Here is a 17,429-nt window from a genome sequence, read left to right as displayed (position 1 = left end):
ACACATTAAACATGTAGTATCTCACAACGGGTCAATCCAACACCATGTATTTAATACATGTGCCTGTGTTTTGACTTTAGTATCACCATACTTATGATCAATGAGATGTGATCATCAGTCAACAAACACACTAGTCTTAACGTATTTATTATCGTCCCTTAACAATAATACTTGACTAGGGACGTTTAGGAATAATAATACTATTCTCAAAATCGCATTTCTAAGTCACGTACTTAGAGATATAGATTTACATATCATATTCCAATGACAATTATTAATCTAACATTTTATCGCAGATGATATAATAAATTACTAAAGAATAATCCATAGAATCATAATTAATAATCCAAATGTTTCATAATATAAACATAATAGTGTTGTCTCTAGGAAAAAAATACTAACACTCACACCCTCCAGGGTAGGGGCCTCACACCTTCTAGGGCGCGCCCTAGGGGTCCGGAGGGGCCTCTAGAGGGCCTTCAACCCCCAGGCCCGCCTTGAGGATACGGAGGGGCCTCTGGTAGCTCGTTTTCTCGGAAAATATATTCGAAGACGTTGTTCTCTAGTCTTGAAAGTTGTTCTCGTAGAGGAACGTAACGTTCGTTAAAACCTAATGTATGATTTGGGAGCCTCGTCTCTGCATTCATTACGTTCTTCTTATTGGTAGACTTTGAGGTTATCTCGCACTTTGCGCTTATATACTTGAGATCACTCGTCGTGTAGTCTAGTGGGTTCTTCTCATCGGGGGGTGAGGATGCATCTGAGAATTTGTGGTAGGTCATGGCTATACATGCGATTACGATCGAAGAAGATAGTGGTAACAGAAAGGATAACATTTTCTTATCAGTGAAGTTATGAAGTCGTAATCGAGCTTTTGGCCTTTGTGACTAGGTCGTATCACTGGGCATTCCTAAAGAAAATACATGTTCGAGTTATGATAGGAAGTTGGTTCGATACCTCCTATTGGGCCTGGGGATGAGAAGCCAAGTCCATATTGGTTTCTTGTTCCCTAAGAACTACGTTCGACTTGATCCTCTATAAAAGAAGGTACGTTGGAACATTGTAAGGGTACGTGTTTGTTATCTCTGAGAAGACAAATATAAACCCTAGAAATCTTGGTCGCTTTTTGAGCACAAATCACTATACTCCGTCAATTTTCCCAGTCACTAACCACCGTTGCAAATATCTGGAACTTTATTATTCCCTCTGTTTCATAATAGTAGTCCTCTCTTTTGACGGATTTATTTTCGTAATATATGTACACTTTTAATTTCCAATACAAATATGTTGACATAAGTTCAAAACTACCTTACTAAAATTTGTATATTAATTAATGATATTTAAGTAGAACCGACAATTTTGTACACGACATGATAACACAATACGAAAATGATATAAAAATAACGGGTTTGGTTTGATATTTTTGATACACGAACACGAAAGTACACAGATGAATTTAGTGTCGTTTTGGGTTTACACTTGGGTACACGACACGAAATGAGAGTACGCAAAATAAATAAATATTTAAATAAATTTATCAAAATTATATGAATACATATATCTTACACTAATATTTTACATATAATATTTATAGAAAATAGATACAAAATAGATTCAAATTTAAATTTCATAAGACTTGACTGCACTTAAGTCTTTATGACTTATTGACTTAAGACTCGACTAGTAAAAATTTAATATTTAAATATATATTTTCTTTTCTTTATTTTTATTATTAATTTTAAATTACACGAAACATGACATGAAACGTACATGAAATAAAGGTACACGAACACGAAATGAATCCTTAACGGTTCGGGTTTGGGTTAGGCATCTATGACATGAAATACGAAAGTACACAACATGGAAGTACACGAAACAAACGAATTGTCAGCTCTAGATTTAAGTAAGATTTTTATATTCATGCATTTGTGAGGGATATAAGTGGAAAATATCATTTAATTAATATTTATTAATATATGTATTTTTTTAACGAGATTTATATTGTGGAACTGGGTTGGAGTGAAAAATCCCTCAGCTATCTTAAGAAATAACAAATACAAAGGATGAATGACAGGAGGTTTCTATATAAATCATTTAAACCATCTCCAAATATTTGCATGTGATAAAAAAGGATATTTATAACAGTTTCTTAAAAAATAAAACAGAAAATTGAACTATAATATAATTTTAAATATATTATTATGTTTTTAGCCTAAAAAACTGTGTTGAAGGCCTTTCTCTTTACAGACCGAAGTCAATCTACTAGGACGAAGACTCGGTCGGCAAAAAATTGGTTATTAACATGATAATCTCGTATCCATTTTTCTCAATTAAAAATTGCTACTTATACCTGACAAAAACAAATTGCTACGTATAAATTTATAAAAGAAACAATTTCTACTTTGTTTAAAGTCATAAAGATACATTTATTAGAAAACCATTACATATTAAAAGTTATACATAATCTAAGTTTAAACATAATTTACATGTTAAAAACATTTTAGTACTAAATCTCAGTTCAAACACCCAAACATTCCCCTTGCGATTCTCGCCATTAATGAGGAACTCATTTATTACATTTCTTGTCTCCTGTTCAAACTTAAATCTCTCTCTCTCTCTCAGTCAAACGAAAAAAGTAAGTGTTCCTACTGCAGTGTACCAAACTGCAGCCGGAGACCAACTTTAACGGCCACTTTTTCTGGTAACTCTCTTTAAATGCTTCTTTTTTCCTTGTTTCATCTTAATTACCCAGCTTGCATTATAGTGTATCTATATGGGTCTTCTTGCATCTACACTTTTAAGCTTAAAACTTGAATCTCTAACTCTTTTTTATAACTAGGGCTTGTTTTTAACTTGTTTATTTTTTTGTGTAAAGTTTTCAACTTTTTAAGCTATCTAGGGTTTTTCTTTTATAATGTGCTTGTTTTTGTCTTTATTATGTGTTTATATACATACATGTTTAATGTATGTATAGTTAATTTTGGTGATGTTAATAGCTAGTTTAGTTAATTTATGTGGTAAGTGGTTGTCAAGGTTTATTAAAAACCTTACATTTTAGTCTTTTTAGTGTTTACAAGATTTTCGAAAACTTGTTTGCCTGTTAAGTTCATTTGGTTTTGATTTTATGGTTCATGTATTAAAGTCTGTTGCTGAACCAAGCAATGTTCTAAATTTCGCTGTTTTTTAGGTTTGAGGCGATATTGTGGGGATTTATGTCCTTTTTCGAGCTTGAGAGAGTTGGTTTTCGAGTTTAAGTTGTAGAATGAAGATGAGAAGGTTGTTTGTTCATGTCGTGTTTCTGTTGTTAGTTGTTGGGAGAACAATATCTTTAAATCCGTCATTGAATGATGATCTTTTGGGGTTAATTGTATTTAAGGCTGACATTCAAGATCCGGATAGTAAATTGGCATCTTGGAATGAAGATGATGATAGTCCTTGTGGATGGAAGGGAGTTAGATGTGACCCTAGATCTAATAGAGTTTCTGACTTGACTCTTGATGGTTTTGGTCTTTCTGGACGGATAGGCCGGGGTATTTTTCAGCTTCAGTTTCTGCGGAAGTTATCACTTTCTAGGAATAATCTAACTGGGAGCCTAAACTTTAGTCTTGCACAATTGAAAAGCCTGAGGGTTTTTGACTTGAGCGAGAACAGTCTCATGGGACCAGTTCCAGGCGATTTCTTTAGCCAATGCGGATCCTTAATATCAATTTCTTTGGCTAATAACAAGTTTACAGGACCAGTCCCAGATATTTCAACCTCGTGTTCAATGCTTGCTACACTGAACTTTTCGGGAAATCAGTTTTCAGGTCTGTTACCTTCTGGAATCTGGTCTTTGCCGGGACTTAGGTCACTTGACTTGTCTAGTAATCTCTTTGAGGGTGAGATACCAAAGGGAATTGAAGGGTCGAATAACTTGAGAGAAGTACACTTGGGAAAGAATCGGTTAACAGGTGAGATTCCAGACGGAATCGGAAACTGTTTACTGCTAAGATCAATAGATCTTAGTGAGAATTCTATTTCAGGAAGTATTCCAAGCTCACTGCAGATGCTTACTTTGTGCAATAATTTAAATTTACAGAAAAACTCTCTGGTTGGTGAAGTCCCTGAATGGATTGGAGAAATGAGAAACCTAGAGAGTCTGGATCTTTCTGGAAATAGCTTTTCCGGCCCAGTGCCAGCTTCAGCTGGGAAGCTACTTTCTCTTAAATTACTAAATATATCCATGAATTCCTTTTCGGGGAGCTTTCCGGAGTCGATTATCAATTGCGTAAACCTTGTGGTACTGGATATATCCAAAAATTTGTTCACTGGTGCAATTCCATCGACTCTTGGGGACATTAGCAGCTTGCAATACTTGAATTTGTCTAAGAATTTACTGATTGGTGGTATTCCGGATAGAATTAAAGAGTTGAAGGCTTTGGAAATTCTCGACATGAGTGAGAACCAGATAAATGGAAGCATTCCCATGAAAATTGGAGAAGCTATGTCTTTGAGGGAACTACGATTGGAGAAAAACTTCTTGTCAGGAACAATTCCTACTTCCATAGAAAAGTGTACTTCACTGACATCATTGTAAGTATTGCTTTTTTGTTTATTTATGAAATTATAATTTTCTGTTTCCGGTGCTATTCTCGTAAATCATGAGTACACTAGCTGCTGTTTCAACTGTTTAAAATCGGCCGGCTGGTAGAAACTTGAATTATTTGTTTCTAGGGGTCTTGTTTATTTCACCAATATATTCATTTGCAAAGCAAAATTATCCAAGGCCTTTTTGACTTCGAACTATATGATTGCAAAAATCAAGTGTATGCTGGACCAAGGCATTAATGTTCTAAATATTTAACATTTCAGAATTGCATTTTCCAGCTTAACCATTATTATCTAGCATAAGAATCGATTGATTGTCTTCTGTTACAAGTATCTTGGTTCTTCTATGTGGATTATAAATTTTTTTTTTAATTTTTCAAGATAGCAGTTTCTAAACAAATATAATATATACATTGCAGTTCTCAGATTATCATCTTCATTCCCTCTATTATCATGCAGGATTCTGTCACGAAACAGCCTAAGCGGATCAATACCTGCTTCCTTCGCTAAGCTCACCAACCTTCAAATTGTTGATTTGTCATATAACAAACTCACTGGTACCCTGCCAAGGCAAATGGCTAATCTTGACCACCTACATTCCTTCAATATATCGTACAACCAGGTCCAAGGTGAATTGCCTGGTGGTGCTTTCTTTAATATTATAACCCCATCCTCCCTATATGGCAATCCACTTCTTTGTGGTGCTGCTGTTAATAAGAGTTGCCCTGGTGTCCTTCCCAAGCCAATTGTCCTTGATCCTAATTCTGCTGACTCTAATCCAGACTCAATCCCTTCAAATCCCAGTCACAGAAAAAAAATTCTGAGCATTTCTGCACTTATTGCTATTGGTGCAGCTGCCACGATTATCATTGGGGTAATTGCCATCACCATTCTAAACCTCCGTGTCCGCTCTGCTGTGCCTCATTCTGCAGCAGCTTTCACACTATCCGGAGGTGATGACTTCAGCAGTTCCCCCACCACAGATGCCAATTCGGGCAAGTTAGTAATGTTTTCTGGCAACCCTGGGTTCAGCACCGAAGCGAATGCACTGCTTAATAAAGATTGTGAGCTTGGGCGTGGTGGCTTTGGAGCTGTTTATCGAACTGTTCTTGGAGATGGGCGATCAGTTGCCATAAAAAAACTCACTGTTTCCAGTCTTGTCAAGTCCCAAGAAGAATTTGAAAGGGAGGTTAAGAAATTAGGGAAAATTCATCACCACAATCTTGTGGCTCTAGAAGGCTATTACTGGACTCCATCACTGCAGCTTCTTATTTATGAATTTGTTTCTGGTGGAAATTTGTACAAGCATCTCCATGAGGGATCAGGAGGAAACTTTCTCTCATGGAATGAGAGATTTATAATTATTTTTGGAATAGCTAAAAGTTTGGCTCATTTGCACCAGATGAACATTATCCACTATAATCTAAAATCAAGCAATGTATTGATAGACAGCTCAGGGGAACCGAAAATTGCGGATTCTGGTCTTGCTAAGCTGTTACCTATGGTAGACCGTAATGTCTTGAGTAGTAAAATTCAGAGTGCCCTTGGCTACATGGCACCTGAATTTGGATGTAAAACAGTAAAGATAACAGAAAAATGTGATATCTATGGGTTCGGGATATTGGTCTTGGAAGTGGTTACTGGAAGGAGGCCAGTTGAGTACATGGAAGATGACGTTGTAGTACTCTGTGATATGGTCAGAGGAGCACTGGAAGAAGGTAGGGTGGAGGAATGTGTTGATGAGAGGCTAAAGGACAAATTTTCTCCCGATGAGGTAATCCCAGTGATGAAGTTAGGCTTGATTTGTACATCACAGGTGCCTTCGAGTCGGCCAGACATGACAGAGGTGATTAACATATTGCAGCTGATCAAATGCCCTTCAGCAGACCAGGAAAAGTTGGTATAACTACTAACCAAACTTGATATTTCAAATGTAATAGCTTATTCGGCGAAGAAGAATCCGATTCTTATGTTTAAATGGTAGAGAGAAGTGAAATTTGAGCTTGAAAATTACCCCACAGATTTCCATGTTTTGTGGCTTCGCCATTGGTGGATGTTCTAGCTTATTTTTGTAATTCCTTCTCTAATGTTAAGTTAGTAATCGGATTCCTCTTCACCGGGTCCGGTACATGTAGTCTTTAATATTTAAACTCAATTTACGATTTACTATCTCCTTCCACTTTATTAATTCTTTGTAGTATAATCCGTTTCTATATTATGCTTGAAGATTAGTACCATATCATTATATGATATCAAGATGTCTCTAAACTTAAGTTGCTGTAGCCTGTGCTTGAATGCATTTGCATATTTGAACCATTGATTCAGATAAAAGTTCATGTAGGAGATAGTCTTCTGAGGGACCATTAATTTGTGTAGATAAAAAGTTGTGATTGCATTGTCAACAGAAGAAAGAGAATTATCATAACTGCAGCTTTTACCTTGTCCTCTTGTTGTGATCAACATGTGAAGAATACAAAGTAAAAAAGAATTCTTAGAATAGAGATATTTCTTGAAAACAGTCTGAAGATTCTTGTTGACAAAACTGAAGCTAGGCAGTATCTCTGTGCTTAAAATGTAACAAAGGCCACCAAAGATGGTGAAGCAGAAAAAGAGAAAACATATATCACAAGTCACATCTGTAGCCTGCCTGTGTAAAATTCCAGTACTTGTCCTTAGAGAGATAATTTTGGATTTTATGGGATCTACAATAAAGTAACTAAAGTCTGTCTTTTTTTCAACATTGGAGGGCATGAAGCTCATTTCAAGATGATGTACTGAACAGTCTCTCCATCACATTAACACTAGTTTCTACGGGACAAATCCTGCAATATTTTAATAAGTTTTTCAAGGGTGTGGGTATGTGCATATAATAATCACAAATTTTTACGATTTTGACTTGTTTTGATTATACTTATTAATAATGATGGACCTCCTACATTTACAACAACTTCACCAATCAAAACATTTCAAATTTTGTAAATTTTAGTACGTAACATGTGATCATGAACACACACTAGATAATAATTTAGGCTGGTTTGGTCAATTTAAAATAGATTATCAATAATTTTAAGGAAAAATCAAATTATAGTTTCGTATTAGCGTTTTATTATTTAGGCCTCAAAACTAAAAATTACTTATGTTAGGTCACTTAGTTTTTCTATTCTTTAATCTAACTAGCTTGCGGCCCGTGCGATGCACGGGTCTTAGTTAATATTTATATAATTTCATTTTTAATTTATGTAAGTTTATTAAAATTTTATATAAATAATTAAATATTAAATAATGATTATATAATTATACTTTTATTGTGTATAATTTCAAGTTAAGTTCAAATAGTATATATACTATATGAACTTATATGTATCTTAATAAATAATAATATAAATGTTTGTTGTTAACGGGATTCGAACATGAGAACTTAATGTATGTTTATAAATAATAATATAAATGTGTTTGTTGTTGACGGGATTCGAACTTGAGAACTTGTGAACTTGTGTAGTGCATTTTTTTAGTATTTTGATCTAACGGATCTGATTATTTCATGAAAAAGATTCGACGGTCAAGATAAAAAAGAATAACCAAAATGAGGGGTTAACCAAACTACAAATTATACGCACGGGTCTTAGTTAGTCTTTATATATTTTTATTTTTATTTTATGTAATTTTATTAAAAAATTATATAAATAATTAAATACTAAATAATGAATATATAATTATACTTTTATTGTGTATAATTTCCAAGTTAAGTTCAAATGTATAAATAGTATATGATTTTTGAGATCTATGTACATGTTTGTTGTTAGTGAAATTCGAAACTGAAAATTTATACGTATCTTTATAAATAGTATTATAAATGTTTGCTGTCAACAAGATTCGAACATGAGAACTTAATGTATTTTTATAAATAATAATATAAATGTTTGTTGTTGACAGGATTCGAATTCGAACCTGAGAACTTTTGTAGTGTCTTTTTTTTAGTATTTAAATCTGACGGCTCAGAATATTTGATGAAGAAGATACGACGTTCGTGATGAAAAGGGATAACCAAAATGAGGGGTTAACCAAACTATAAATTATACCCCATTACTGTTATTATAATATAGTATAGATTATGGATTGCTTAGGTCAAAAAGATTCTAATAATATTAAAATCAGAAAACTACTATTACGTGTGTCATATAGATTAAAACATTTTTGAAGATATTAATGATATTCAAATTTAAAATTAAAGTAGTCAAATTGAAACTTAATTAAAGAACACTCGTATATGACACCACTTTTCAAAATTAGGTCCAATTCAAAAAACCCCAAATAGGAGCCTAAATTTTAAATTCTGGATCGAATTTAGAGAACTAAATTTATGAATTTTTGAATCCAACCTAGTTTGCAAAATTTGGTGTCACAAGAGTGTTGCTTGTGATTCAAACTTCAATTTAATTATTTCAATTTTTAATTTAAATATTATTAACACATTCAAAATTGCTATTATCCGTATGAACATGAAGAAGCCTAATTTTATGATTCTAATGTCGTTAAAATCTTTTTAACGGAAGGAACTTATATAAGAAATTTCAAAAATTAAGTAAACTGCAATACAAAATCTTTAGTTTAAGGTTATTGACAATAAAATATTAAAAGTTCAAGGACCTATGATTTTATTTTCCCTAATTTTAAGTGCTTTAGTATTTTTCTTAAAGTTAAAACTGATTTTTTTGGAAACATTTGTTTAAATCATTTCATTTAAAATAGTTTTAGCAATGAATAATTAGGATTTACATTAAGGGGTATATTTAATTTGGATTTGAGGGGATTTATAATAATTCATGAATTTTAAATAATTTTTACTGATTTTAATTCTACGCGGATTTTAACGGAGTGGTCGAAAAATCTTGTAGCGTCTTTCTTATTTAAACAAAGATTTTGACAAATAATTCAAAATTTCATTAATTTTCATAAGATTTAGGAAAATATAAAATACACTAACAAAACCATCAAAATTTCATTTTATCAAATACAAAAAAAATTATGAAATTTTGAATACCATCGAATTTTATTGTATCTTTATCACAAAATAAATCCTTTTCGCTTAAGTTTGTCGTTGCACTCTCATTCCTTGCTTCATTTCATTACTTTTACTAGCTTAAAATTCGTGCGATGCACAGATGACAGAGATTTTTTTTAATATTACATAATTTTAAAAAAATACTTGAATTCAAATCCTAATTTTGTTCATTTAAAAATTTAAATGATATGACTTCATGATAATTATATAAATAAACATATATATTCATAACTTTTTAGAATATTTAAACTTATAAAAAGTGATAACATTAGTAAGGGGGAAATATTATTATAATAAAATTATTATTTTATTGAGGGTAAAAATATAATGTCTCGATTATGTTGGTACCTTAAAAAATTATTTTAGCATGATGATTACTTAATCGATTAATTATAACTCTATAAAAGATATTTGAAAAAAACAATATTACTAATTGAACGATATAGTTTTATTGATAATTCTAAGTGTTTTAATAAAAATTATATTTTAAATAAAATTTGATTTTTTATTGCACATGAATAACATACGAATTATACTTAGTCTAATATTAATATTATTTATCTTGAATCAATAATTTAAATTATTTTATTTTAGCTCCATGCCCAATACACTGATCAAATCAAACTAATTATTTTTAGTTTTTTTTTTAAATTCGGATCAATATGATAATTTTGTTTTAGAACGAATAATTAGTATATATGTTTTTTTTTGTTGGTCGAATTATATTTTTATTTTAGTTTTGTGTTAGTCTGAATCAATTGTATAATGTATTTTTTTTATCCTGGATAAATAAAATATATTATTTTATTTATCCAAGTTTATTAATATAATCTTTTTGGAGGATTAATAGTATTATTATTTTATATTAATCCGAGTCACATTATATATCAACCAAATCTTTTTTTTTGCCCAAAAAAAGTGATAACGTATCATTACGTCTTCAAATCGTTCTCCATTACATTCAGAAGTACCGGGTCAACCTCACTCGGTCCCCATACACGATCAGCCAAGGAATAATTACAACTCGCTAGGCTATGAGCTAAGCTATTCGCAGATCGTTTTACAAATCTAAGGGTTACCCCTTTGTTCTTCAACTCCGAGATCAAGTCTCTGCATTGATGGATGATTCTTCCAAAGTATGACAACATTTGTTTCGTGCCTCTGATAGCTTGCACTACTACGAGACAGTTCATTTCCACTATCACTCCTGTTACTTGCCTTCTTTTTATCCAACTCAATGCTTCCCGAATGCCCATTGCTTCTGCACTCTCTGGTTGAATCTGACCTTGCTTATAGCTTGATCTAGCCTCCACCAGCTCTCCTCTATGATTTCTAGCCATAAATGCAAATGAATAACAGTTAGAAGCTTGGAATATCGCAGCGTCGGTATTTACCTTAGTCTTATTATCCATTGGAAGAGTCCAATGTTCATCACCATCATCAGAGTTCAACAAACCACAAGAATGATCGAAATTTTTATCCTGAGCAAATTGCCACTGACTAAGGACCATTTTACCCACTATTACGACTTCACTTGTGTGACGCCCTCCAAACCCGGGGTCTAGATTTAGGGGTCACTAGCCAATAAACCACAATAATATAATCACAGCGGAATAATATAATAAATATGACCTCTTGCATGCAACTGGATCGATCACAGGTTATAGTGTGGAATAGGCACTAATACAAACCAACTGTTATTACAAACCATAAGTCTAATTAGTTTTATAACTTATTCAAATTTTATTACAAACCTCTAGACTAGTTAAGCGTCCCAAACTGCCTACCTGGAGAACACACCAAACTATCTATAAGCACACAACTTCTGGTCAGATCTGGAATTTAAGCTTGCCCTGGCCCAGCTGAAAGAATCAGGATATGAAACAAGTATGAGTGAAAGAAATGATTAGCAAGCAATAAATAACTTATGATTTAGAACAACAACAACAATATATCTGATGAACAAAACCAAACCACAATACTTGAACGGTATCAAAACTGATATATATTTGATAATGAACAACATTTGCATATATAATTTGTTTTGGGATTGGAATCCTCGAACGACGGTGTGTTGCCGCCGGTGATCAGCCGCGGAGCAACACCGGTATGCCGAAGTGTGGCGCCCTCCAAACCCGAGTCAGAAATTTGGGGTCCACACCCACACCTTAATTATAACCTGCTTATAACAATAATAAAGATAATAATAATATATGCAGTGACCCTACTTACCAACCACCACGGACCGCAACAGGTTAAAGTATGCACACAAGCCAAACGCACTAATATATTACAAACCGTTCAAATCCCAACTATTTCAAACTCAAACTAAGTATTAAATATTATTACAAACTTTTACAAACTTAAATTATCCCAAAAGAAGCCTACTACCTCAGCTTTCTCAACCTGAACCCCTAGCTCTCGCGCTGGACTGGGGATCCTCGCTACCAACTGGTTCCTTTTTAACTGGAAAGAATATAAACAACATCGCACAAATGAGCTAACTAGCACAGCAAGTCACAATGACAAAACTGAGAATAATGATCATCAGGTGAATATGATTATGATATCAAGTGAACAATGGATTATGATTTAGAATTGGATATTATACTTTTAATTTAAAAACCAAGGTTAGGCTGCTGATCAGTCACGCACTAACCCCGAGCAAGGCACACCGCATTGCTTTAACTACTGGATCCAAGGCACACATTGGCCTAACTTGACCATTATATGGTCTGACCACGAATCTGGTCCACAATTTTATAAAAACCAATCCAATTCTAACATAATAACTGAATATGCAATAATAAACAATAACCGAAATCATTAACAACAATAAATGTTTAACAATGAAAGGGTTTCAATCCTTGTAAGGATCAATAAGGCAATTTAAAAGCTTAGATGCTGGGTAATGAAAGAATTGGATAACAACAGAATCAACATTTCAGGGTTTCAAAGATTTAGGCTTTCAAAGCATAGGATACAAGGATTGAATGTACAAGTAATTCAGTTCAGTGTTTGGGATTTTGTTTACATGTATTTATGGAGTAATATCGTATACTTGAGATTTGTGTTTAGGTATACAACAATCAATGGTCTAGAAAGAATAAGGTTTATGGCTCAAGGATAATAACTGGAATCAGAGTTTAGGTTTCAGTGCTTCAAAGCACTTGCAATATCAATCTGACTATCAAATACTACAATATCTCGAGAAAGTTCAGAACACTTGCCTGATATTAGCTTACTACACTGCACTCGTTTTCAATCACAAGTGTCTTACTCTTCAACTATCTGTTTCCCTTTCCTACGTCTTGCCTCTTCTGCCCACCTATCATAAGCATCTATCAATAATTTACTCATGGAATTCTATTTAACACATACTTCTATCTACCCTTCGTTTTACCCAAATCCGATTAACGGATTGAAAGTTATGCAATAATCAAGTAAACATCGAATATATAGACCGATAGTCAATTAACAAGTCACATATAGCACATAATACATCACGTAATCAATGATATATTATTTATAAAGAAGTCTCGGGTCATAAATAGGCTTTCTGGTATTTAAAATAATTTTTAAAATATTTTTCGGAATTAAAACGGGTCGTTGGATCAATTTCGGGTTAATAAACAGGGTTCGGTTGGTCAATTCTGGCTCCGAAATAATTTTAGAATAATTATCGAGCCTTGGAAATAATTTAGAATAATATTTTAAAGCTCGAAACTATTTTTCAGAATTTTTAAATCATTTTTAAATAATTAAATCTAATTAAATAATTAACTAAAATCAATTAATAATTATTAAATTAATTAATCAATTAATTTTCGAATTAATTGACCAATTAATCAATTAGAAATCAACTGAAATTAATTAACTAATTAATTTAGATTTATTTGTGAATTAAAAATAAATTTCAGAATTAAAATAATAATTTTTAGAATTTTCAGAAATTAAAAATGATTTTTTATAATAAAAATAAATAGGAAATATGATTTTTAAACATTTTTAAAACAGAAATCCAATTTTTGCAAAGTCTGGAAACTACAGGGACCAAACTGCATCGTTTTCAAAACTATAGGTACTAAACTGTAATTTTCCAGGGGGTCGCCCGAAAACAGTCGGGGATGGCCGGAGAACACGTTCCAGGGATGCTCAAGCCACCATCACCTCCTGATCACATCTACACAACACCAGGAACACAACCATGCAATCAATTCATCCTAACAATCCCTGAGTTGGCCGGAATTTGGCCGTGAAATTTCCCAGTTTCCGGCGAACATCGGAAAATTTCAAAACACAACTCCCTTCTCTACAGACCTCGTTGGTTCATGAAACTTATACGACTAGATTGCAAATTTCACAGAGAACACAACCCACTATAACATAACATCAATCTATCACAGAATAAGAAACCCCCAAATTTCTATTAAGAACATTCATACGGGTTATAAACCCTAATTTTAAAATTCGAAAATCAAACTCAAATTCGAACATGTTATTGAACTCCAAATCAGACGTATGACATATGAAAATCATCAGGAAAACAAGCTCTACAACATGCAATCATCAAATCATACAAACAATCATCCGAACAAAAATTCATATTTTTAATAAAATAAATTCGAAAATAAATAAATTTTTAGAAAAATAACCTTGATTTCTGTAGGTGTATGGATTACAGAATCTGGTAGAGCTCTTCAAGACCTTCAGATTGGTTACTCGAGCTTTCCAAACCGAATTCAATAACACTTCCAAATACTTGTTTGATTCTTAGAACAGTTTTAGGAAATTAGGGTTTTTCTCTGAAAATTATATAATTATCTGTCTGCAAATGATTTTGATACGAAATAAAATACGGTAAAAGGCTATTTATAATTACGGAAAATTAGTATCCCGTTGGATCATTCCGGATATAAAACGGTACGTTTATTTGTAAAAACTGATCCAAACGGTATCGGTTTTCGGGATAATTATCCAAATCAGTACAATTTGTACTGCGGTCTTGGTCTCAGCGCCTGGTTACACGTATTACGAAGTGATAATTGTGATAGTTTAATAAAAAGCTCCCGTTTATCGAAAATACGGGTTTTATTGATTTACCGAAACGAATATTGTATCAAAAATGTTGCGCCGGAACCCGCGCAGGACAAACCGTACGCCGGATCGAAAAAGTCGAAACATGGAATATGCTCGGAATATTACAATTAGGTTAGGAAGGAGTTCTCGAAAGAGTTTCGGGTTCCAAAAACGTAACAACGGTTGACGTCGGTTGGTTCCCGTTTTTATAAAATAGATTTTAATTACCCGGAAAAAGATTTTAGAAATTTCATATGATTCTTATAAATCTATATACCAATATATAATAATTAGGAAGATATGACAATTATCTATATTTTATTTTGAACATATAAAAATTAAAATACTCAATTAATATTATTTTTGAATATTCAAGTACAGATAACACTTAACAATTAGCTCACAAAATAGATACTGAACACACATAATAATTATATAATAGCAAAATAATTACACGATATATCCCGGATATTACATCCTTCCCCCCTTAAAAGGATTCTGTCCTCAGAATCTCTAAGAAAACAAATGAGGGTACTTTTTATCTCATATCACTTTCTAACTCCCAGGTTGACTCTTCAACCTTTGGGTTTCTCCACAATACTCTTACTAACTTTATCACTTTATTTCTCAATACTTTCTCTCTTTCCTCTAGAATCTCTATCGGACTCTCTACATATGATAAATCTGCTTGAAGTTCTATTGGCTCATATTCTATTACATGCCTGGAGTCTGGATTATATTTCTTAAGCATTGATATGTGAAAAATATTGTGAATGTGCTCCATGTGCGGAGGTAATGCCAACTCGTAAGCTACCTTGCTAATACGCTTTAGGATTTCAAAAGGTCCGACATATCTTGGGTTTAGCTTCCCTTTCTTCCCAAACCTCGTTAGTCCTTTCCACGGTGATACTTTCAATAATACCAAGCTTCCTTCTTCAAATTCCATGTCTTTTCTTGACTGGTCTGCATATTTCCTCTGACGATCTTGTGCGGCTATTAATCTTTTCTGGATAATTTCAACAACTTCCTTTGTCTGCTGCACCAATTCGGGTCCGAGTATTTTGCGTTCTCCTACTTCGTCCCAATATACTGGAGATCTACATTTGCGTCCATAAAGGGCTTCATAAGGTGGCATTCCAATGCTGGCGTGATAACTGTTGTTATAGGCAAACTCTACTAGGGGTAAATGCTCGTCCCAACTTCCTTTGAAATCAATAGCACAAACACGTAGCATGTCCTCGATTGTCTGGATCGTTCTTTTACTTTGGCCATCCATTTGGGGGTGATAGGCCGTACTCATATTCAATCTTGTTCCCAAATATTCTTGAAAACTCTTCCAAAATCTTGAATTAAATCTTGGATCCCGATCAGATACAATAGACACTGGAACTCCATGACGAACTATGATCTCTTCCAAGTACATATGAACTAACTTGTCGAGCGAAAATCATTTGTTTATAGGGAGAAAATGAGCTGACTTGGTAAGTCTATCTACTATAACCCTAATGGCATCATGATTAGCTCTTGTCCTTGGTAATCCAACTATGAAATCCATGGTAATATGTTCGCATTTCCACTCTGGAATCTCCAATGGCTGTAGCAATCCGCTTGGTCTCTGATGCTCTGCTTTAACTCTCTGACATGTATAGCATTTACTAACCCATTCCGCAATTTCCCTCTTCATATCTGGCCACCAATAATTCTTCTTTAAATCTCTGTACATTTTGGTACTCCCTGGATGGGAATATCTTGAACTATGTGCCTCTTGTAAAATTTCATTTTTCAGCTCCGTTACTGGTGGAATCCAAATTCTTGAAGAAAACCTAAGAATACCTTGATCATCTTGTTGCGTGCATAATTCCTCACCTACCAAACTATTTATATCTTGATCCATTACCTCTTTCTGGCATTTCTTTATTTTCTCCAATAACTCCGGTTGGAAAATCATACCATACACTTTTGCTTTCTCAGGCTTTCAAATTCTAATCTCTAATTCCAATTTTTGAAATTCTTTATATATCTCTTCAGGTACGGATAACACATTTAACCTTTCCTTCCGACTTAACGCATCTGCTACAACGTTCGCCTTACCGGGATGATAATTAATCGAGCAATCATAATCCTTGATCAATTCTAACCATCTCCTTTGTCTCATATTAAGTTCCTTCTGGGTAAATATATATTTCAAACTTTTGTGATCCGTGAAAATCTCACACTTTTCTCCATACAAATAATGTCTCCAAATCTTCAAAGCGAAAACTATAGCTGCTAACTCCAAATCATGAGTAGGGTACTTCTGTTCGTGTGGCTTCAATTGCCTTGACGCATACGCAATCACCTTGTCGTGCTGCATAAGAACACATCCTAATCCTTTGTAAGAAGCATCGCTATAAATTACGAAATTCCCTTGATCGTCTGGAAGTGACAAAACAGGTGCTGTGATTAATCTCCGCTTCAACTCCTGAAAACTTTCTTCGCACTTGTCATTCCATATAAACTTTTCATTCTTTCGTGTAAGCTTTGTCAATGGTGTTGCAATTCTTGAGAAATTCTGAATGAATCGTCGATAATATCCTGCCAATCCCAAGAAACTTCTTACCTCAGTGGGTGTTCTCGGTCTTTCCCAATTCGTAATTGCCTCGATCTTTGCCGGGTCCACTTTGATCCCTTCATTACTGACTATATGTCCTAAGAACTGAAC

The 17,429-nt window shown here is 33.5% G+C and overlaps 1 protein-coding gene across 1 annotated transcript; it reads left to right on the top strand.

Annotated features, from left to right (window-relative positions):
• The first annotated feature begins 2,513 nt into the window (after positions 1–2,513).
• Positions 2,514–6,753, top strand: LOC141720827 (uncharacterized). The gene is made up of 3 exons (XM_074523461.1): positions 2,514–2,701; positions 3,188–4,572; positions 5,047–6,753. Exons 2-3 carry the CDS (start codon positions 3,263–3,265, stop codon positions 6,491–6,493), a joined length of 2,757 nt encoding a protein of 918 aa, XP_074379562.1. The 5' UTR covers positions 2,514–2,701; positions 3,188–3,262; the 3' UTR covers positions 6,494–6,753.
• Positions 6,754–17,429: the final 10,676 nt, after the last annotated feature.

This window comes from Apium graveolens, chromosome 4 (assembly GCF_009905375.1).
Source record: "Apium graveolens cultivar Ventura chromosome 4, ASM990537v1, whole genome shotgun sequence".
Lineage (NCBI taxonomy): Eukaryota > Viridiplantae > Streptophyta > Magnoliopsida > Apiales > Apiaceae > Apium > Apium graveolens.
This window is presented reverse-complemented; position numbering and strand designations above follow the sequence as displayed.

Coding starts and splice junctions, on each gene's coding strand:
- LOC141720827 (XM_074523461.1), top strand. CDS start 3,263: ATGAAGATGAGAAGGTTGTTTGTTCATGTCGTGTTTCTGTTGTTAGTT. Junction 4,573..5,046: donor TGTACTTCACTGACATCATT/GTAAGTATTGCT, acceptor ATTATCATGCAG/GATTCTGTCACGAAACAGCC.